Source organism: Chlamydotis macqueenii, chromosome 19 (genome assembly GCF_036417535.1).
Source record: "Chlamydotis macqueenii isolate bChlMac1 chromosome 19, bChlMac1.mat, whole genome shotgun sequence".
NCBI classification, from domain to species: domain Eukaryota; kingdom Metazoa; phylum Chordata; class Aves; order Otidiformes; family Otididae; genus Chlamydotis; species Chlamydotis macqueenii.
The window spans coordinates 9,987,249-10,009,003 of record NC_141574.1 but is presented as its reverse complement, the minus strand read 5'-3'; the positions used below and the strand labels follow the sequence as shown (position 1 = coordinate 10,009,003).

Genomic DNA, 21,755 nt, shown 5'->3' with positions numbered 1-21,755 from the left:
CAAGCCAAGTTTCAGCCCTTACTTGGCCCCTGTAAAATACGCTATCTAGGCTAAACAGATCCTAAACTAACTCAGCTAAACTGAGAAAAAAAAAATCAATTTTTTAAGAAATGGTTTCTGACAGTCCAAAATAATTTGTCATCTGCTTGCTGACAAAAGCATAAAGGCATGGAGGTTTTCAGCTGCCCAAAACAGAATAATATCTCACTGAAAACATTTGAATAATCAGTGCAGATTTCCAAGTAATTCTTCTGTTTAAACAAAACTTATCTTTTCTCAGAACACTTCTGCACCATAAATGGTATTTCTCCTACCTGCCCTACGTCGTGTGCCTTGGGAGCAGGACAGGACCAGATGGCTGTAGGTGGCAGATCTCAAGACATGACCCATGAACACTGGAAGGTACAATCACGGGGAACAGCTCAGAGGCAAGTCACACTCTTACGTACAACTGCAAGCTATATTCCCCAAGCAACCAGACAGAGGAGCCAAGTAAGCCGACGCTAGCGCAGAGACCATTTCTGGTCCAGCTGGCGGCCGGCTGAACTCCAGGTTCCTGTCTCCTGCCTGGCGGTGGGCCTGGCTGCGGAGGCAGGCTCTCTCTTCATCCTCCCAGGATATTTGGGGACAAGCAAGCTGACAAGCAGAATGGGGAGTGGGGTCTGAGCTGGCGGGTGAGCCTGCCAGGGGCCTCTCTCTGCAGATGGCAAAGGGAAGGATGGAGAGGGGACCAGTTTGGCCATGATGTGGCCAGGAAGGAGGTGATGCTTGGCTGGGCAAGAGCCACATTTGCTCCATGGGGCAGATCTGCCGTCCCCAGCCAGGGTAAGGGGCAGGCACACGGCTCCCAGCAGGAGCCTCCTTGAGGGTGGGCCACCTCTGGGACTGAGAATCATAGAAACGTAGAATGGTTTGGGGTGGAAGGGACCTTTAAAGCCCACCCAGTCCAATCCCCCTGCAAGGAGCAGGGACATCTCCCACCAGATCAGGTTGCTCAGAGCCCCGTCCAGCCTGGCCTGGAATGTTTCCAGGGATGGGGCATCCACCACCTCTCTGGGCAACCTGGGCCAGTGCCTCACCACCCTCAGCGTAAATATTTTTTTCCTTGTATCCAGTCTGAATCTACCTCCCTCTATTTTGAAACCATGACCCCTCGTCCTGTCATAACAGGCCCTGCTGAAGAGTCTCTCCCCACCTTTCCTGCAGCCCCCTTTAGGCACTGGGAGGCTGCTCTAAGGTCTCCCCAGAGCCTCCTCTTCTCCAGGCTGAACAGCCCCAGCTCTCTCAGCCTGGCCTCACAGCAGACCTGCTCCAGCCCTCTCATCGTCTTCATGGCCTCCTGATTTGGGGGGCACCAGAGCTGGACTTCTTCTGTACAAGTCCAGGACCACAATTCTCCTCCAGACCCCTCTCTGTCTGCAGGGAGCAGAGCAGTTAACCCACACGGAGCTAACCTGCTGCAGTTAGTAGAAGGGGAGGCAGGGCAGCCCACGGCTGGCAGAGGGCTGGGCACACCATGCAATGTTGGAGTGATATTTGGGAAACACCAGGTTATTTACAGAAGGCGCTTGGGTCAATAGCTGGGAGCCTTTAATAGAAACGCAGTGAGTCAGTGCTCAGTGCTGCGGCAGGGATGCAGAGGTGTTGGCGGTGTGGTTGGGTTGTTTCACTTTACGTTATCATCCTTCCATTGACTTTCAGGCAGCATCTGCCAAGACATCACCACTCGGTAACATCTTGAAAATAATGAAATGGAGACATTTCCAAGGGATGCGTCTGCTTCCCTGTTCGGAAGAGACGTCCTTCTAGGAACACCTTGTTATGGATGGACAGCCCTCAGCTCTTCCCAGATCATCCAGCACCTCCCCGCCAAGCCTTCTCTCTCCTCACTGGGGCAGAGAGGTGTTTGGTAGACCTCCATGGCAGTCTATAAATAGGCTGGTGACTTCTTCCCAGTGTGTCATAGCCCTTGCCCAGCCCTTGGAGAGCTGTGAGCTCTTACTCTCTCCCATACAATGGGGTCTTTCCTCCTTGTTTGTGGTCATCACAATTTTATATTTTCTTGCCAGAAATCCCAGTTTCTGCCCTTGTCCTCCAGTTAACCTGCTCCTGGTCTTCAGAAGCAGTGTCTTCTTCCCCATCCTGCTCCTGGAGCACCTCCTGCCTCATCATCAGGGTCACAGTCAATGTCTCCATACTTCTTCTGGCTCTCTGCATCTCCATGCCTAGCAATGATAGACCTCACCTATCGGTAGCCCTTGGAATTTAACTGTCTAATCTAAATTGGTCATTTAGGGTCTCCTTTTGGGACTTGGAATGCAGTAGGCACCTCCAGGACATAATGCCTCATCTCAGCTCTCCCTTCCCTTAAACTGAGGAGGAAACTCAAGTGCTTCAGCTTCTGGGAGTCTTATCCCATGCCCACCACTATCTGTGCTGGTGCCTGAAGTGTTTTTATGGCTGCAGGACATGCCCTGAGTCCCCTCAAATTATGTGAAGCACGTGCAGGACATGGAGCCCACCGGTGACGGCTCCCATCTCCTGCTGCTGGGGCAGCACGGGCTGTGCAGATTCGGGAGGGAAACAGTCCACAGTAGAGGAGACCTCAGCCCCTTTTCTCCTAGCTGGCCTCATCCCATCCATGCTCTTCGTCCCACTGGCACAGCCTTTGGAAGGATGCACTCTGGCCTCCAAGCTGCTTGGGCAGGTTGGGTAACACGGGCCTGTTGGCAAATGCAGGAACCTCCACAGGGGAACTTCTTACGAAGGGACATGCATGAAAGAAGCAGAACTTGCAGTGGTGACTGTTTCATATCCTGTGTCACTGGGGAGGCTCTGAATTGAGGGGGGAGCTTCACCCTTCCGGGGCTGAGGCTGCTGCTCCGTTCCACCACGAGACTTCACCACAAGCAGCCTCTTCTCTGGGGGAAATTCCATGATGCCTACGCAAGCCACTGTGCAGACCTCCTCGCCCCATAAATTGGGGAGCTGCTGGCCATCTCAGCACCAGACAGAAAAGAGGCTTTCAAGCTCCCCTTGCCTGCTTCAGCTCCAGCCACCACTTCTCAGCTGACATGAAGGTCTCTGTGGCTGCCCTCGCCGTTCTCATCGCTGTCTTCTGCTACCAGACCTCCGCTGTGCCACGTAAGTCCGGGCTCTCCCGCTCCTCTCTAAATGGGGACAGGAGAGGTGTCGCTGCTGGGACAGGGTCCCTTCTCTCAGCCCTTCCACCCCTGGGTCCTTGTGTTTTCTCTTCCTCCTCCACATTCTCCCTGCTCCCAAGACCCAGGGATCTGCGGTCCCAGCACCCTGCCCCTGCTCCCCATCCCTTGCCACTGCTGATGACCATCTTTGCCTTTCACAGTTGGCTCTGACCCGCCGACCTCCTGCTGCTTCACCTACACCCCCCGGCAGCTGCCCCGCAGCTTCGTGGTGGAGTACTATGAGACCAACAGCCAGTGCTCCCAGCCAGCCGTCGTGTAAGTCCTCTCTTCCAGGGTGGCGGTGGGCTCTCCCTTTGGGATGAGGATCCAGAGCGGGAAAGACCTCTTTTCAAAAGACAGGGGATGGAGTCTGGCCCCGGGGACAGGAGGGATGGGAGGCCAAGAGGCGAGAGGTGATGCTCCACTGCTTGTCATGCTCCACCACTGCCAACATGATGGGCACCATGTGCTGCATGCCCAAATTCTGCTGATCCTTGGGAGAGGCTGGGTTTGAGGCAGGGTTCCCCTCCGTGCGTTGCTCTCCCACCGAAAACTTACCTCTCCGCACCCCACAGGTTCATCACGAAGAAGGGCCGAGAAGTCTGCGCCAACCCCGAGCAGGAGTGGGTCCAGCAGTATGTGAACGAGCTGGAGCTGAACTGAGGTCTGGGACAGACCCTGCCACCCGCTTCCCCAATGGCTGGACGAGCGAGCCATGGCCAGCTGTGCGCTCCATCAGAAATGCTTCAATCTCATTTAGAGCTAGTTAGAAAATGTTCCAGAATCTGACTTTAGTGTTTTACTAATTAATTTTTTATAGGAGAGGGATCATGTGCAATAACTCCACTTCAGAATAATAGTATTATTTAATATATATATTTTTAAATGAAGACTCAAGCTCAGATTATATTTTCTGTATTTACTTCATTGTATTTTTATGTGATATTTAATTCAAATTTTGATAAATAAATATTTTTGTAAGAAATAAGAAATTTCTGTCTTTGCCTTAATTACAACTCTTCGCGATGACAATAGCTGAAATTATAACGGCAGCAACATGTTCTTCATTCCCTTTTCTACACTGTCAAAACCCCCACAAGCTTTCCCTGTCCAAACGTGCTGCTTTGTGAAATAAGATGAGAAAGATCGTGAAGGAGGAGGTGTGAGAAGGGCACAGATCACATTCAGGTAGCGTGGCTCACTCTTTTCACAAGGTATTTAGTCACTACTCACTATGACTGCAGGCAGCTAGTTGAGTTCCATCACCAGCCCAATTACAGGCAATTAAAATGTTACCTTCAGGGGCTGGAATTTAACACGCTGGCTGTGTCAGGGAAAGTTTTCTGAGAGCTGCAGCTAAAATGGATCAGCTATTCCCAGAGCTGAGGATGCAAGAATTACCTATCACTACAAGATTTTTAGAACTATTTCACTAAACTCTCCTTTAGCTGGGACGCCAGGCTTAGCAGCTACAGCCATGTTGTGAGAGAAGGTGCCTTTCCTCCATCCTCCAAAACCTGCCCATCTCTGGAGATGCCTGTCCAGTGTTAGAATCATAGAACAGTTTGGGGTGGAAGGGACCACTAAAGCCCACCCAGTCCAACCCCCCTGCAAGAAGCAGGTACATCTCCAACCAGATCAGGTTGCTCAGAGCCCCGGCCAACCTGGCCTGGAATGTTTCCAGGGATGGGGCATCCACGGCCTCTCTGGGCAACCTGGGGCAGTGCTCCACCACCCTTCGGGTAAAACATTTCTCTCTTACGTCCAGTCTGAATCTACCTCCCTCTGTTTTGAAACCATGACCCCTCGTCCTGTCACAACAGGCCCTGCTGAAGAGTTTATCCCCCTCCTGCCTGGACCTCAGGGCAGCCCACAGAAAAAAGGCCCAGGTGAGAGACTCAGCTCACTCCACAGCGTTTATATGCTGGATTTGGGAGGACAGACCTGAATGCCAGTGAGACACGGGGTAGCAAGGCAAGAGGGAGCTCATGGGGAGGGGTGAAGATAGGAAGACTGAGAGCAGAGGCTGAGTGGGAGCTGTGCGGCGAGAAGAGTCTCAGGTGGGGCTGGAAGGGACTGGAGGGACGTGGGTGCGTTTGGGGGAGGAAGGAGCATATTGGTTATGTCAGGAGCCTCGTCACTTCAGAAACCGCAGCCCCCAGCTCCTCAGCCCACGAGGCGGTGTGCACCCCGTCAGTCAGCCCACTGCGATGCTGGCTGCACCCAGCTCAAAACAGCACCGGGGAGGAGGAGGGGTGAAATGGAGAGCAAGCGAGCAAGACCAGAGCCCCCTTCCCCAAGAAGCTGCTGGGAGGAAGCCCATGGCTGGGAGGTTCCGTGGGCATCACCACGAAGGCAGCCATGCCTTGGTGACAAGGAGCTGCTCCTGCATCTGAGAGCAGTGGCTTTGGTCACAGCCCTGACTCCCCAGGCACTGCATGCCCCAGGGCCAGCTCCGGGAGCAGGGCTCGTCATGGCCACACTGGAGGTGAGGGCACCTTGGCCGTTGGGTACCGGCCAGCCCCGTATTGGGGTGTCAGAACCCAGTAACTTCAACCTGAGGACTGAGATTGGCAAAAAGTTGGGTGTCCAGAGCTCCCTTCGCTTCAGGGAACAGCAGGAGCAGGGGACAGGAGTGAGGAGACCTGCAACAGGGTCATCCCAAAATGGCTTGAGCCTCCCCAGTGCCTCCTGGATACCAGCCCCATCTGGCCCTAAGGCACTGGAAACAGATCTGCAGCCTGGGGGTTGCTTGTTGAAGAACACAGAGCGCGGGGTTGTCCGGGGAGCCCCCTCCAGCCCCTGTGCTGTTTGAGCCTGTCGCAAACAACCCCATGCGCCGCCATCCTTAACAACCCGGGTCGCATCCAAGCCACCCACAGCAGACACCCACCCAGGGCACCTCAGCTAACTCCTCACCGCTATTCCGGGAGCCCGTGAGGAGTCTTACATTGCTCATGTCTTTCTCGATCTCACACCCACCTACACGTGACAGCTCAGAGGAGCCCTCAGCGTGCACACAAGGAGCACGGCGCGCTCATTAATGCACGCCCCCGGGCACAGAGGTGTGAACGAAGCCCACACGAGCAAGGCGAAGGCAACCAGCAGCTGCCTCCGAGGCCCCCAAGCAGCAGTGTGCGCACGGAGAAAGCATCCCTGGCCATCTTCAGAGCCACTGCGCTTTGCCAGGGAGGAGGAGGAGGGCAGGAAGGGGGCCCAGAGCAGGGACAGGCAGGGCCGCAGCACCCGTGTCGCCGTGAGCTCAAACCTGCACCCAGGGGTTACCCTGCCCGGGAGCAACGCAAGGAAACCCTCACACCGTGCAGCCCTTGGAGGGTCCCAGGACATCTTGGTGCTCAGACGTGGGTCTCAGGGGCTAATCCCAACTCTCATCCCCCTCCCAGAAACAGCCTCGTGGGACGCTCAGGGAGCACGTGCTGGAGACGGGACGGAGGAACGCAGGAAGCAGCGGGTGCCCAGCCAGAGGCAGCAGATGAAGAGAAAGGGGAGGCTGGGACATGGGAGGAGGGTGGCTCTCAGGGGCTTTCCTCTGGACTCAGACCAAGACAAAAGCAATGGTGTGAAGGGTTCCAGAATTTGTAAACTACTGAAAGAGAGACTCATCCTGAAACCAGAGCTTGATATTTACTGAACATTTTGTGCAATGTGTATAAAAGGAATTTTAATTAAAACCCTGAGAAAGCCTAGCTGTGAACAAAACCAAAATCATTACCATGATACGAATAATGCCGTTGTTATGCACACGCGCATCTCTGTACAGTTGGTGTTTATACCACCCGGTGTGTCTGTGGCATTCTGAGGTGTCACAACGGCGAGGGGAGTTGGAGGTCGGAGCCTGGCGTTGCGCAGAAGGAGGAGCGGGGCTGTGCTGATGGAGATACAGATTGATGGCCATCGAGGTTCGTGGTCTGGCAGCTTCTACGTCTCCACTTTTTCAGAGAGGAATCAGACACCCTGAAGGCAAAATCCCTTCGGCACAGGGAGGGGAGGCTCAGCCTGCCACCCCAAACAACTCTTCCCGGGGATGGCAAGAGGGTGAGCGCGTCTCTTCTGGAGGGCCAGCACTCAAAAAAGGCATGTAAAAAAAGTGCATGGTTTTGCATGCTGCTAAAAAATAAATATTTTCCTGAAGTAGTGATGTATCCCAGACTTCCAGGGCTGAGGAATACACAGAACTATTACTCTAGAAAAGACGCCTGGCTATCGCCTTCCCTCCAATGGCAAACAGAAGGCAGAAGTGGCAATGAAAACCCAAAAGAACATTTCTGCTCAGTTCTTAGAAAGATGCAGACAACTACTCACATCCCCCTAAGATGACGAGACATTTTCCGCTATACTAGAAGAGAAAGAAAGATGCTAGCATTTGTTGAGAAAACACATTTCTAAAACCGCAGGTCTGTAATTTTTGCTGCCAAGAATCCTAACGGGGGACGCGGTCAGCGCCTCTGGGTGACTAAACTGCCCCAGGAGTTACAGCATAAAAATGTGACATCAATCTACTGATGGCTGAAAAAACCAGCTTGCCGTTCACCCAACCCAAACCCACGGCCATTCCCCCAGATGTGGTATCCCGAGGGATTACCACCTTCAGTAAAACCAGATGCCCTGAACAGGTCAGTCCCACAGCAAGAGACCATCTCAACTCAAAACGTCCCCCTAAAATACTCGTATAACCTTATGGATATGCCCATCTTCCATTTTCCTGTGGAAATCAAACGGCGATGGTGTGACCTGGCACATACAGGTCAGTTGGTAACAAACAGCCTGACGATGCCGTCAGAGGGTCACCGGCTCACTTGGAGCTGGGAAGCAGGAGTGCTCGCGGGGAGCCTGGGCGGCCGGGTCAGACCACACTGCGCCGTCCCTCGCCACCGAGTCCTTGCTGGGCAGGGCCCGCATGGAGGCTAAAGCCAGGCAATAAATGCATTTCCACCAAGGACAGGGGCAAGCTGGACTCGCTGTGACTAAAACAGAAAACCTGCCTGCAGATAGCTCCAGGAACAGCTTTAGCTCTAAGTCAGCAGGGAGGTGGAAAAGCCAGGTCCCAGTGCTCCCAGCTTCTCTCTGGCTGCCCATTGCCAGCCAGTCTGGGCACCTCCGGGCAGAATGGCACCTGTCCCGTGCGGTTTCTTCATTGCAGGTGATGTGGAGAGTCCACCAGATGGAAAATTTTATAGCATGTTCAGGGCTATCTCATGCCCTCAACCTTTGCGCGTGTTTCTGGGAGAGACAGATTCATGATTTCTAGGAAGGCCTTGGATGCTGCATCGGGGTGAGTTCACATCCTTTCTGCTCATTAATTTCTTCTCCCGAGTTGCAAGATCTCTGAACTGTTGCACTTCCTCTCACCTCTTCTGGCTACGCTCTTCGTCCCTCCAGCGCCGCACAAGTGCCTCTCATCTGTCACCTTGCCATGGTCAGATCGCTCTTGCTTTCTGGATGGTTTCCATCCCACCACCTCCTCCACATGTTCAGTGACATTTAGCCTGGTCCTTTCCCAACCGTCACCCTGCACAAGGTTTCCCTGGCTGTCCTCACCACCCGCCCCGACAGCTGCCTCTGCTTCCAGCCCTCTGTCAAGACCTCAATGTTCCACTCCTTTCTTCCCAGGCCTGATAAACTCCCCTGCATGATCGCCATGGAGGGCAATGCGCCGCAGAGCCCACCGACACCCACTGCCCCTCTCCCTGGGACACAGCAAAGCTGGGGCTGGGCTCTTCTGGCCGGTCCCTTCTCTCTGCCATGCAGCCTCCAAAAGAAAGAGCCTGCAGCTGAAGGGAGAAGGGTGGGACTCCCAAAAACGCAACAAAACTTCAGATAGCCTCCGCTGTCTGAAGTCCAGTCATTTTTCATGAGGAGACTCCTAAAGTACCATTCAGGACATCCCCAGAGAACCTGTGCTGAGCATTTAAGACAGTGGTTTATCAAATCTCATTTTACTTGAATTGAACCAGTCTTTAAATTGAGCAGCTTCATTATTTTTGTCCGAAGGGCAGGCTCCACAGCCGCTGCAGCTGGCAGTCCATTGCCTCCACCGCGTCTGCGCCCAGGGCAGTGTCTCCTCTCTTCTGGCCCCGTGGACCACAGACACTTTGGTTTGGACGAGTAGGACTGGCTGATGCCACAGCCGAGCTTAAGGACCTGAGAGCTCTTCCTCCAGCAATACGGTGGCAGACTGCTTGACGCAAGAGGCTGGAGCAATACAGCCTGGAGGAGAAGGGATCTCCCAGGAGATGGAGAGACTGAAGATGACCTTTGGAGACATCAGCAGAGGCTGGGTTATGTTTTCCCTGGGTTTTGCAGCCCCCAAAGTGCTCCCGTCCTGGGATGTGCAACACACGACTGCCCACACTTGGAGATTTCTTACCCACGAGGCTTGTGAAGGGTGGCAGGGGGGCTGGACCTACCAAACTGAAGGTGATCTCCCTTCCAGGGGACAAGAGGGAGCAGCCCAGGAGCCACCAGGCACCCACACCCATACAGATGTCTCCTTGCCTTCACCCCAGGCCCCAGCACCATGAGGCTGAAGCGTGGCCAAGTACACCAGTGGCTGCCGCTGCCGCAGGCCTGCCTGGTGCATGCTTGGCTTGCCGCAGTGTCCCACTGACGCCACAGCGGGACCCCTGGAGGACCCTTTCTGGGTCAGAGAGGACCAGGTCCAGCAGCACCTTCTGAGACGTTGCAGATTAGCAGGGGCTAACAAGCAGGGATGGATGCACCACAAAACCACGCTGCTAACCACACAGGGCTCCCCAAATCAACCCTTTATTGCCTTGTTCCAGTACAATTCACACCAAAATCAACACTATGTGGCAGGCTGGGCGTGCAACTTTCTCCAGCAGCCTGTGACATGAGCGGCATGGCAGCGGTGGGCAGCAGGCTCTCACGGGCAGCACAGCGGGGCATGGCACATCCCTGCTGCAAAACGCCCTTCCCAGCACGGGCACGGCACGGGGCGGGTATCACACTTGGTGGGTGACCCCCAGCAGCCGGGAGCACGCAGGGACCTTGCCAGCACGGTCACCAAGGCACACAGAGCGGGGGGGCTCCCAGGTCTGTGCTCACCAGTGAGAAGTCAGGGTAGTCACTGTCACAGGACAACGCACCCGGTCCCCTGCGTGTCCCTGACCCAGGAGATCACCAAGGGCTCTGCATTTCTGCCCCCCAAAAAGGCACCCAGGAAGAAGAGAGGCCGGAGGTTCCCTGAAAACTTGTCAGTGAAGGTGTAAATGTGGGAGCGGTCGCTCACGTTGTAGAAGGAGATTTCTCCTGCCTCGTAGTCCAGGAAGATCCCGATGCGCCGAGGTCTCACGCTCAGGCTCAGCGTGGAGACAGGTGAGGTGAGGGCCTCATATTTGCCCCCATTTTGCAGCCGCAGCACCCAGTAGCCGTTGTTTGGGGAGAAGAGGACATTGCCTTTGCGGCTGGCAGACTCCCTGCACAGCCCCAAGCCCCACTCAGGCTTGTCTCCCACCTGCACCTCCCAGTAGCAGCGGTCTGAGTAGAAGACCTGGCTCCCCAGCACCACCGGGACGGTGTTGAACCTCTTGGGGTTGTCAAAGAGGCACAGGAACAGCTTCTTGCCCCCGCGCCGCACGCTCTTGCGGTCCTCGGACAGGGTAAGCTCAGGGTGCGCCGACTCGGGGTCCAGAGTCACGTCCACTGCAGCGAGAGAAGGGTGGAAGGACAGACGGGGCTTCAGGGGTCTGCAGGCGTGGGCACAAGCGGGTGCCTGCACCCAGGATTCTGGAGATCTTCCTGCCTCACGCGTTTATTTGTTTGTGCCCATGGTTTTGCACAGCTCCCAGCGTGGCTCAGCGGTGGGGAAGTGCAATAGAGAAAATCGTGCAAACCGTAAACCACATCAAAATAGCAGAGCAGGAACAGAACAAGGGCGGCTCTGCAGCCCCCAGCACAGCTTCAGAAACAGCCAGCGCTGAAAGGCAGAGCTCAGGGGCACACGGAGCCTGAAATGCCTGAGTGACCTCCTAGGCTTCAGGGTCACCTCACAACCCATGGAAGACCAGAATGAGGAAAGTCTCCCCACCATGAAACCAGCCTGAACTCACCAGTACACAAACTGGGACCAGCTGGATAAAGCTTTTTGAAGAAACCGCCTCATGCGCCAGGTTATGGGGCAGGACTGGAGCTCAGATGTGCCAGGAGCTGGCACAAAAGCAGCCCCCTTACCTTTGAACTTCTTCAGCATCTCCCTCATGCCCAGGCAGCGTTCGGGGATGCTGTAATCTTCCTTCAGGGTCACGGACGCAGCCTCGGGGGACTGGAACTTCAGCCCCTCACACCTGAAAGGAGAGAGATGCCCATGGGCTGTATCCAGAGCCCACAGCACAGCCGATCTCCAGCTGGAGGGGCGTCAATGCCTTTCTGTTGGCTGCACAGTTGCATCTCTTCCCGTGAGGTCTTCAGCTGTGAAGAACACTAAGGAAAACCGTCTGCTTATCGGCAAGCCCGACGGGAGCGGAGCAGAACGACACGGTTAGCAGCACAGCAGTGCCAGCCCCCGAGAAGGAGGGAGCAAGGCCAGCCCAGCAGCATGTCCCTTAGGAGGGGACACACCCCATGATGCAGAGGCCAGGCAAGAGCTTGGCCCTGCAGCCATGGAAGAAGTGGATGGGGTCTCTTCTGCCAGCCCCCATGGGTCTCGGTCCCTTTGTCAGCCCCAGGAAGGACCAAACCAGACGTGGGGCAGGGAGGACAGGGGGTGGTGGCCGTGGAGCAGACACGAACATCTCCCTTAGAGCCTGGGACAGTAGGATGAATGAGCACGGGTACCTACCTTCTCAGGACGCTTTTCATGTCCTAGAAGGAGAAGAGAAAAACCATTCTGGGTGTGGGGCTCCAGAGCCTCCCACCCACCAGCTGGCCTGGCCATGGCCACCCACCCAGACGGCGAAGGCACTGGGGCTGAGTTAGCAGTGCTGGTGGCATAGCCTGACCTTGAGCAGCCCATCGGCCGGCTGCTGGACCTTCTCATTTATCTCCAGGATCAGCTCCTCCAGCAAGGACTTCTGCTCCACCAGCCTGGCCAGATTTTCATTGATCATCAGCAGAATCTGCTTCTCCTCCTCCTCCAGCTTCTGGAGCAGCAGCTTCTCCTCATCAGCCAGCAGCCGGTGCAGCTTCCCAAACTCGCTCACAATCCTCTCCCGCTTTTTCTTCACCGCATCCTTGAGGTAAGAAGATACACAGGGTGAGGAGAGGCAAGGTTAGCCAACGTTAGCTGGATGCTCCGGCATCAATGCCCACCATCAGGCCCTGGGAAACCACCGCAATTTTTTGATAAGCGCATTTATTAAAAAAAAAACAGCCAGAGGCTGACTGCTGTACTTTCACCTGGCCTGAGTTCCTGCTCAACATCTTCAGTTTACCAGCAGCAGGGCATTGCCCAGGGCGTTTCTGCTCGGCTGGACCTCAGATGTCTGATGATGGAGCACAGAGGGGGATGGGGGGCTGCTGGGCAGCCAGGAGATGCCATCAGGTGTCGGGGTAGGTTTTACTACATGTGGCACAACTCGTACCTCCGGCTAGACTCGGGCTATCCCGCTGCTCGGGCAGCCCGGAGGAAATGCTCCGTGGCTGGAAAAACCCGCAGCCACGGGAAAGAGGAGGAAGCCGCAGGACGGGGGAGGGATGGAAAGAGGGAGCCGGGGGGCTCCGCAGGTGTCTGAGAGCTCTCACCACAGCCAGCAACACGCAGGTTTGCACCTGAGCCCTAAAAATCGTCACTTTGCTCGAAACCTGAAGCACCAGAAAGAGACATTGCAGTTAGCCAGGACCATGAAACCTCAAAACGCAGAAGATAAACAAAAGGAAACTGAACTGCATTGATTTTTCTGTCCAAGCACATGATTTCTTGGATCTGAGTCACCACGGTTTGATAAGCCATCCGCCGCTGGGCCGGGAGGAAATCAGAGACAGCCAAGCAGCAGCCGGAGCCCCGACTCAGGCAGGCGAGGGGCAAGTGATACGGCTTTGTCACCACCTCCAGCCCCAGCCCAGCCCCGGGGGGGACAGCAGGCACACAGGGGCCCCCCAAAAACCCCCTTGCTTGGGCCATGGCAAGCAGGCAGGGGAGCTAGGGGAGTCTGGAGAAACCTGTTTTCCCTGCCAGAGCTGACTAATCCAACCCTTGCTCAGGGCTGGATAACTCCATCCAGCAGTTTCCTTTCCTTTTCTGCAGTTACTTTCACTTTCCGGTTTTCACTCCGGAGGGATGCAAAATGCAGCTGCTTTCCTGGCATCGTATCTCTGCCTGGAGTCAGGCAGAGGAGCAGTAATTTAGCTTTTCTTTTTTTAATAAAACACTTGTATCTCCTATTGCTGTGGAGCAGAGCTCACTGTACGGCTCATGCCTAGCTCAAGCACACACGGTAAAACAAAAGGCAAATAAAAAATACCCAGTGTCTCTTTGTTTAACCAGCACACGAGCCCCTGTGGTTTTGGTGAAGCTGGCATGCTGCTCTTTGCAGAGCATTTCGTTGCAAACTTTTTATATTTTTTTCATAGAGCCACTTGCAGTCACTGAACCTGGTGTCCAGCGCCAGTGCTCCACACAACAGCAGGACATGGCACATGTCCCATCCTGAGGACTACGCCGAATTCACGGCCCCAGGGAAGATCATAATTGCTGATATCTCTGAAGCTCCTTCGTTAAGAGTTAAGCCAGGCACCTGCCTTGCACTCCTGGGTTTTTATCCTTTCCGCTGACTCATGCTTCTTCAGGTCCTCCATTTCCTTTGAAAGATGCTCCAGGGATTTCTGGAGTTTGACCTGAAAAGAGGAGAAATGGGCTCAGCTCGCCCCAGCAGCACCCGCCGAGCGCTGCAGTTTGGCTGGGCCCCCTCTGCCCTGGGACGGAGGGTGCCAGCGGTCAGCCAGGAGACGGTGACCCTGGGTGCCAGGCGGTGCCAGCCCTGGCACCCGAACCCAGCAGCTGTGCTCTTCGCTCTGCCCGCAGTGTTAACCCTCTCCACGCTCCTTGAGCTTTCCCCATATTTTTCTCACTATTTAGGTTTTGGAGAACAAAGTGATGGCTCCTCGCAATGCTGAGGCACGGGGCGGCTGGTAGCATGCTGCCAGGAGCATTGTTGGGACATGGGGTTTGGGCGCACCCCTCCACCGTGGCAAAACGTCCCAAGGGCAGGACCCACTGCCCGCCCTTCTCTGGGGGGGTCGTGGAGGGGCAGGGAGCCTGGGTGCCTCCGTGCGCCCGGATGGACAGGGGTGAGCCTGGGTGCCTCCACAACCTGGGAGCCGGCAGGTCCAGCCTCCTCCCTGCGATGAGAGTGGCTGGGTGGGTGCCACCTTCCTTTGCTTTCCCGGTGCTGTTAGGAGAGGGGTGGTGGGGTCCTGGCAGCCGATCCCCCTGGCGCCGGTGTACCCAGGATGCATCAGGGCAGTACGGGGACCCCCAGCACCCCAACCTCCCCTACCTTGTACACTTGCGCGGCCTCCTCGATGGGGTAGACGGTGTGCGAGCGGTGGTGCAGGGACTCCCGGCACACCACACAGATGGCCTCCTCCTCCTCCTCGCAGAAGAGTTTGAGGCGCTCATCATGCTGGGCACAGAGCAGGGTCCCCGGCCCCATCTCCGTCGCTGGGCCGCCCCGCAGCCCCAGCTGCCGGATGCTCTCCACGATGTTGGCCAGCTGCCTGTTGGGTCGGAAGCCGCTGCGGTGGCAGGAGGCCCGGCACTGTGGGCAGGAGAAGGGCCCGTCGGCCCAGAGACCCTTATCCTGGCAGTGCTTGGCGATGCAGCCCCGGCAGAAGTTGTGCCCGCAGTCAACGCTGACGGGCTCGCTCATGTACTCCAGGCAGATGGGGCAGATGGCCTCCTCCTGCAGCCGCTCCAGGGCACCTGCCAGGGCCATGGTGGCCACCGTGGACGGGTGGCCTCGCTATGTGCTTCCTTCTTCCGGGGCCAACCAGCAAAGGCAGGCTCACAGGCAGGCGTGGTTGCCTCACAGCGAGGCAGCAGCGGCAGCAACACAAGAGCCTGGAGGAGACGCCGGCCTCACCGTCCGACACCAGCCGTGGGAACCTCCGTGCCGGCTGTGGGAGGAGCGTGGCTCCGGCCGGGACAGCTGCAGCCAGCCCTGAAGGCTGGGGCTTCCTCCAGCCCTGGTAGGTCAAAGTGAAAGAAAAACCCTGCCGGGAGAGCAAGACAAATTAGGAAGCGCCAGAAATAATCCATGCCCATAGAAAACCCCAGGCATCGGGACGGCAGAGGAGACAGGGTCATCTCTGGTGTTTGCTGAGCGGAGCAACCTGTGGTTGCAGCAGGAGTCCCAGCATTGCCCACTTGCTGCTTGCTCACAAGTTGCCTGAAGACACTGGCCGAGCTCGGTCACCCCCACACTTCACCAAGCCGAAATGTACCCCACCACACTCACCCGCTGCAGAGAGCCGCAAGCTTGGGTATCAACCGGGGCAGGGCTCAAGCACAGCCCAGCCAGCAAGGGGCAGGAGGCACAGGCAGCTGCCCGGAGCGGGCAGGATGAGCAACACTCCAGCGTGCTGGGGTGTGCAGCACAGAGAGGCTGGGGGGCAGGCAGGAGCCACCCCACCAGCCCACAGACTCATCTAGCATCAGCCTGGATCCCCTCCCAGCCGCCACTGCCCACCGCAGCCTCCATGAAGCATCCCGAGAGCCAGTAGAAGCTGCAGGTGTTGCTCCTTTTTATTATACAAAAATAACTTTGACACCATCAGTACAAATTAGAATGAAAAGTTTCACAGAAAATGCCAAATAAATTAAAATTGCCTTTCCATAAACTTAAGTAAAAAAGCTGCACAGTGTATTAAATAATCTATCAAATTCACAGGCCATAAGAAAACAGGGACGTGTCTGGGAGGCACCCACAAGAGCAGGTCCTTGCAGAGGTGATGCCTGGTGGGAGCAGAGCGCTGCTCATCCGCTGCCTGCCTTGTCCTTTTGGTGATTCACGATGTCCTGGACCCACTTATCATCTGGTTTGCCACAGACCATCCTGCCTTTGACCGTGGTAAATCTGCAGACAGAAATGTAGGTGAGAAGCAAGGCGAGGCAAGGAGAGGAGAAGAGAGGACCACCTTGCCACCAGTGACGCCCACCAAACCAGACACCTCTATAGCTGCAGAACAGCCCCATGGAAATAGGGGGTGGGAGGTTGGCTTCATGTCATTACAGGTGTCCTGCTCTCTGCTACTTAAGCCACTTCATCCCCAGCATGGTACTCCAGCTGGGACACCACCCTGCCTGGGTCCCACTATCTGGGGATGACTGGGCTGATCAGCAAAAAGCTCTTTTGGCTCAAATCTAACAGGGAAGTCCAGAAACTGGCTGCCTGGGATGTGGGATTGGTCTCCGAGATGTTTCCAGGCTGTTCTCCTAACACAGAAGAACCCAGTCTGGCGTTTTCCCTTGCCAGGATGGTGTGCAACATTGGGCTTCCTGGCACTGCCACCCTTCAGTGGAGCAGGGCCCCCAGGATTTGGGCAGGAGATCTACTCACATCACAGCTGGCTGGAAGCAATGGCTGCCTGTGTACTCGTACATCACCACGAGGCTTGAGGGAAGTGCATTGTGGCTGTATTTGATGCAGCAGGGACCAGAAAGGTTGACAGAATCTGGAAGAGAAGTTAAGTTTTCTGATTAAACCAGATCAGGAAAAGTGCCAGTGGGTCAGAAGACCAGAAGATCCCCACTGGAGGAGGTGCTGCTCCCATTGTGGGCTCCCACCACGGCCATCCTTCCCTGAGGAAGCCAAAGAGCAGCAAGACATGCCTCTCCTTTCCCACAGCAGATGCTTGGAAAGGAGAGCTGCCAAGCAATACTAGATCTTAAACAGCAGAAAGAAAAAGAAGATAACTCCTCAGAGAGGAGAGCTTGGACTCACCTGGAGAAGAGGAGACCTGGTGGCAGAGGACAGCCACAGAAAGTAGAGCAAGGGCAGCTGTGGAGGTCTTCATGCTCCCGTTGGGTGGAGGTAAATGGCAGGAGTCAGGTGAGACTGCTGCCGAGTGCCCCTTGCTTTGCCTGATGCATGATCCCCGGGTTCAGCCCGCTTTATAGAAGGAGACAGGGACCGAGAATGGAAACACACCGGAAACATTGCTGAAAGACATGACACAGTGGAAAAAGTGCTGTGTCAAGGGTGGCACGCAATCCTGTGGAGGGAAGTGCCCGGAACCCCGATGACAGCAGTGCCCTTCTGTGGTATATTATATCCTGATACAACACCATGAAATGGCAGAGGACAGGATATGACCTCTCTTTTCCTTTCCCCTGAACAAAGCACTCTAGAAGTAACGATCAGATCAGTGATGGACCTCTTGCCTAGAAGTCATATGATGGCAATGGATGGAGAATGACCATGGCTGTCACACACTCGTGTTTCCAAGAATATCTGTACCACAAACTGGGGACAATTCACTTCTTCCACAGCGGCTGCCGCAGAGAGAGCCCGTGAATCAGGCGGCCCGCCCCAGCTGCCCATTCAGCGGGCCAGCTAGGCACACAGCATCCCTGCCCTGCCCCAAGGAGATGGGGGCTTTCCCAGAAGCCCACAATCATGTAAGCGTGCAGACAGCAGAGCGCGGTGCCACCCCAGGTCTCGGCTCCTCTTCTGCCCCGACCGTCACCTGCAGCAAGTCATTAGGAAGCTGGTTCTGTGGCCGCATTGCAGCTTCACAAATATCAGTGACACGTAAAATAGTACTGTGTTATCCATGGACGTGAGAATCGGCCATCAATATTTCCATAGAGCTTTAGAAGCTCACAACCATGTTGGCACAGTAGAGTTGCCTTAGATTATTATTTAGTTCCAGCAGTGTAGAATTGACACCATCCTGACATGGCTTTGTCATTGTCACTGTTCCAGCAGACACACAGAAGGGATTTGCTGGTTTAGCTCATATTGTTTGGGACAGAAATGGTGTCACTGTGCTGGCAGAGAAACTCCTGTTGAAATGCTACATCCCTTCAGAAGGGCTCTGCTGACTTCCAGGCAAAGGCTGGTGGACAAAGCGTCAGGAGAGCTGGGGAAGCGCAGCGAATTCTTGGTGAACGAGCGTGTCCAGGCGCTGGACAACCACAGCCACAGCAGGCTGCCTTTCGTGATGGTTCAATGAAGAAAGGGACCTAGCTCCTCTGCGGAGGAGGATGACTACAAAATAGAAACCACTGCCCAAAGTGGTGGCTTTGTAGGAACCCAGAGGAGGAAAGAGAAAGGAAATGAGAATATTCCCTGGACTGGCTGAAGGAGAGCCGATTCCAGACCTGGGGCTCCCAAGTGCTCATGCATGATGCACACCATCATCACGGCTCAGTAGACTGAACTCCTTCAAAAAGTGAGCCAGACTTGTTAGAAAGCGTGGGCTAGGTGGCATTGCAGGATTTGTTTTACAGAGAGCCTCTTGTTTCCCTACAACGCTGTGTTACTGAGCATGAGCAAAACTGAGCCAGGGTGAGAGCACACGTGGGGGCTGTGCTGCTGTGGAGGCAGGGTGCCCGTGCAAGCCTGGAAAGCGGGCAGTCAGGGAGGGTCAGCCCACAGCAACCTGGGACCCCAGGGCACATGCTGCCAGCACGGCTTTTTTTAGTCCTCCTTCCCTAGCAGGGACAGGCATCTCCCGTCACACAGCAAGAAGGCAGCCCCCATTCAGCCCACAACCCACAGTTCCTCTGCAGCCATCGTAGCTCAGTCCCCAGCTTTGCAGCAGTGCCTTGGCACATCCTTTTGCCTCTCTGCATCTCTCTTTCCCCGTTGATGGAATTGATGCCATCCCAGATTATGCCAAGGGATTAAACAGAGGACAGGATTAAACCCAAGAGGAACAGTGAATCAAGACAGCCCGAATCAAGTGGGAGGCCTTACTCGCCTGTGATGGAGAAGGACTCATGGTACCCCACTGTGAACAGTCGAGGATCTCAGGATTCATCTGGGATCCTGCCGGCTCTATAATCCCCCTTGTCCTGTGTTCCAGAGCCCATTCAGACGCTGGGATGAAGCCTTGCACCTCCGGGGGTGTGAGGTCCCACCACCAATGTCCTGGGCTGGTCCACTGCACAGAGTGGGGCTAGGAAGATGTCAGCCTGCTGCTGGTCCATCCCTTGAGTGGTCCGAAATTGCCTGAAGTATCTGGCTTAATCTGGCAGGGAGCCTGGGGACAGTGGCTGTCGCGGGGAGCCAGGAAGGGGCCAGGCAGGCTGCAGCACACCCTGCATGAGACGTTAGCACTGGCAGCAGCAGGGTGAACCTGGAAGGAAGATGTGTGCCGAGCCATGATCCCAAATCCACAGCACCACTGCACTCCCTCTGCCTCCCCATTCCAGCTCTTCCTGCGACGCATGTCCGTCTGTGCTCTCAGGACATCTGGGGCCAAGCCAGAGCAGCTCCCCTCCATCCCAACCCCCAGTTCAGCCATGCTGCCCCTCCAGCCTGGCCATAAGCGACTCCCTCCACCCTGCACCCATGCTTTCCTCACCTCCAGGAGCTCTCGGCGCCCTTTTTCCCCAGTTGCTGCTCAGGGATGCTGGAGCCGGTGTAGGTGAAGCTGAGCTCCTGGGCAGGCAGCAGGGTGTATGGGCAGGAGCTGCCTGGACCACACAGGTCCCTCGCACACCCCTGTCCCCACGGGGCTGGCCATGCACGAGTGACGGACCTGCTGCCTGAGACAAGAGACGTGACAGCTTGACGTGCCCAAGATAACAGACCAAGACTGACACGCCTGCCTGAGACAACAGACGGCAGACTGAGGCTGGGGGTTCTAGCAAACAGGCTCGGAGACGGATCTGACCGAGTGGCAGACTGGGAAACCACATGGAGAGATGAGTTCAAGATCAGGTTGAGATGAGGCAAGATGATCATGATGCACTGATGACCTGCTACCCTAAGTGCCACCAAGGTCTACCACTCCAGTAGCCCTGCTCCTGCCATTTCTGCCGGTGCTTTCAGACCCAACATTTGCACACATTCCCCCTTCAGACCAATCTTAATGTTCCTGTTACACATCTCCACACAGAGACCAGAATAAAACTGAGAGGAGGCGAAGAGGCTGGGAAATGAGCTGGAGACGTCCTCGCTGATGCAGCTCACACCAACACAGCCCAGCTTGGAGCTGCTTTTAGCTGAATGTTCTGGATGTTCTTGCAATATTCAAATACGGGTTTGATGAAAATGCCAAAATTCATTCTGAAAAATCAATATTTTCTATCAGGAATATAAATGTGCCTAGACATTTTCAATGAATTCTCTCTCCTTTCAGGTTTACCGGGCTGGGTTTCCTGCTTCCATTCATCACAAATGGAATTCCTGGAGGTTTTGACACCTCTTTTATTCCCCCTATTCACTGTTTTCCTCAACTCTGTTCCTTCCTTGAAGGAAGATCTCATATTTCAGTCTTGGCTGCTCCTTCCTGCCAAGACAAATAATGCAAATCTCTAAATATTTTGGTTTCTAAAGCCTCCTCCATATCATACATCCTAAATAGTAGCTATTTATGGAGTCTGTAAAACCTCTACCTTATGGTGTGTTTCAGCTTTTAATAGAAACCACACATGGTATCTTTGGATTCATCACCAGAACAGATTTGGGATGCAGGAGGAAGCCTTTTCTTAGCTCTGAAGGCAGCCGGCTCCACCACACTGACTCTCAGGTTGGACTCATGTCTGGGGGATCACATTGTCACAGTGCCCCGGGAAGTTGCCAGATCACCAATGTGGGAAATTGTGGTTTTAACTGGGAGCAAATCAGCTGGAAATAGAAAGAGAATGACTGGAGGTAGTCAATGATCGCAGGGTGGTGAAGCTCTGAGAAAACCAAGCAAGATCTCAGATGAGAAGAGATATTTTCCAGAGGCATCAAGACTTCCCAGCATGGGAAAGGGAACCTTGCCAGGGGGGATACAATTGAAGTCTTCAAAATGACGGGTGGCCTAGAAAGAAGGATAAATAGTGATTATTCAGTCTCTCCCAGAGCACGAACCATGGACCATCAGAAGAAGCTGGCAAGAGCCAGGTTCAAAATGAACAGAAGGAAGCAGCTCTCCATACAATGACCTCCTTGCCAGGGGACACGGTGATCGCAAGGAAATTTCCATGTGTCTGAGTCAGGGCTTGAGTTTCAAAGCAAGAAGCTCGAGAAGATTTGTAAAATGAGAATGGTTGGAGGCTGGAAGCACACTCCAGGGAGGCAACACAAATATCTGCCTTTCTCTTCAAGGGGTCTGCTGGGGCCACATCTGGAGATATTAATGCTGGGCTAGATGGACCCTCAGTCCACATCCTCTGGGACTGTTCCTATTGGATTCCCTAGGGCAGCCGCTCCTACAGGACTGTACGGTCTACAGGGTAGCTTGTGAGATCGCATTGAAATCCCTGGACTGAAATTGATATATCAGGATATGCCTCCAGACTAATATTTTTGGTAAATGTCCGCAGAAAGACACCAACCATTCTAAGCACACAGCAACGCAGAAGTGTATCGCTGCAGTTTGTGTTATTTTCCAAGACAAATTTGGGGTGCCCAG

At 54.9% G+C, this 21,755-nt stretch overlaps 3 protein-coding genes across 3 annotated transcripts; 1 reads left to right on the top strand and 2 right to left on the bottom strand.

Moving 5' to 3' along the window:
• The first annotated feature begins 3,028 nt into the window (after nucleotides 1-3,028).
• LOC104487639 (C-C motif chemokine 4 homolog) lies at nucleotides 3,029-4,174 on the top strand. The gene is made up of 3 exons (XM_010130668.2): nucleotides 3,029-3,144; nucleotides 3,365-3,479; nucleotides 3,779-4,174. The coding sequence occupies exons 1-3, from the start codon at nucleotides 3,075-3,077 to the stop codon at nucleotides 3,864-3,866; spliced, it is 273 nt and encodes a 90-aa protein (XP_010128970.1). The 5' UTR covers nucleotides 3,029-3,074; the 3' UTR covers nucleotides 3,867-4,174.
• A 5,799-nt stretch (nucleotides 4,175-9,973) lies between these two features.
• LOC104487642 (E3 ubiquitin-protein ligase TRIM39-like) lies at nucleotides 9,974-15,248 on the bottom strand. Its single transcript, XM_010130671.2, has 6 exons — nucleotides 14,678-15,248; nucleotides 13,920-14,015; nucleotides 12,182-12,412; nucleotides 12,022-12,044; nucleotides 11,415-11,527; nucleotides 9,974-10,886 (listed from the first exon to the last, which is right to left on the bottom strand). Exons 1-6 carry the CDS (start codon nucleotides 15,113-15,115, stop codon nucleotides 10,315-10,317), a joined length of 1,473 nt encoding a protein of 490 aa, XP_010128973.2. The 5' UTR covers nucleotides 15,116-15,248; the 3' UTR covers nucleotides 9,974-10,314.
• Nucleotides 15,249-15,901: 653 nt separating this feature from the next.
• On the bottom strand, nucleotides 15,902-17,251 carry LOC104487641 (C-C motif chemokine 3-like 1). Its single transcript, XM_010130670.2, has 3 exons — nucleotides 17,123-17,251; nucleotides 16,739-16,853; nucleotides 15,902-16,255 (listed from the first exon to the last, which is right to left on the bottom strand). The coding sequence occupies exons 1-3, from the start codon at nucleotides 17,193-17,195 to the stop codon at nucleotides 16,156-16,158; spliced, it is 288 nt and encodes a 95-aa protein (XP_010128972.1). The 5' UTR covers nucleotides 17,196-17,251; the 3' UTR covers nucleotides 15,902-16,155.
• Nucleotides 17,252-21,755: the final 4,504 nt, after the last annotated feature.

Excerpts from the sequence above, each read along its gene's own strand:
- LOC104487642 (XM_010130671.2), bottom strand. The coding sequence starts at position 15,115 with ATGGCCCTGGCAGGTGCCCTGGAGCGGCTGCAGGAGGAGGCCATCTGC. Across the intron at positions 12,045-12,181 it reads CGGCCGATGGGCTGCTCAAG|GACATGAAAAGCGTCCTGAG; the intron begins GTCAGGCTATGC and ends TTCTCCTTCTAG. Across the intron at positions 11,528-12,021 it reads ATGAAAAGCGTCCTGAGAAG|GTGTGAGGGGCTGAAGTTCC; the intron begins GTAGGTACCCGT and ends CTCTCCTTTCAG.
- LOC104487639 (XM_010130668.2), top strand. The coding sequence starts at position 3,075 with ATGAAGGTCTCTGTGGCTGCCCTCGCCGTTCTCATCGCTGTCTTCTGC. Across the intron at positions 3,145-3,364 it reads CCAGACCTCCGCTGTGCCAC|TTGGCTCTGACCCGCCGACC; the intron begins GTAAGTCCGGGC and ends TGCCTTTCACAG. Across the intron at positions 3,480-3,778 it reads TGCTCCCAGCCAGCCGTCGT|GTTCATCACGAAGAAGGGCC; the intron begins GTAAGTCCTCTC and ends CGCACCCCACAG.
- LOC104487641 (XM_010130670.2), bottom strand. The coding sequence starts at position 17,195 with ATGAAGACCTCCACAGCTGCCCTTGCTCTACTTTCTGTGGCTGTCCTC. Across the intron at positions 16,854-17,122 it reads CCAGGTCTCCTCTTCTCCAG|ATTCTGTCAACCTTTCTGGT; the intron begins GTGAGTCCAAGC and ends CTTCTCTTCCAG. Across the intron at positions 16,256-16,738 it reads TGCTTCCAGCCAGCTGTGAT|ATTTACCACGGTCAAAGGCA; the intron begins GTGAGTAGATCT and ends TTCTGTCTGCAG.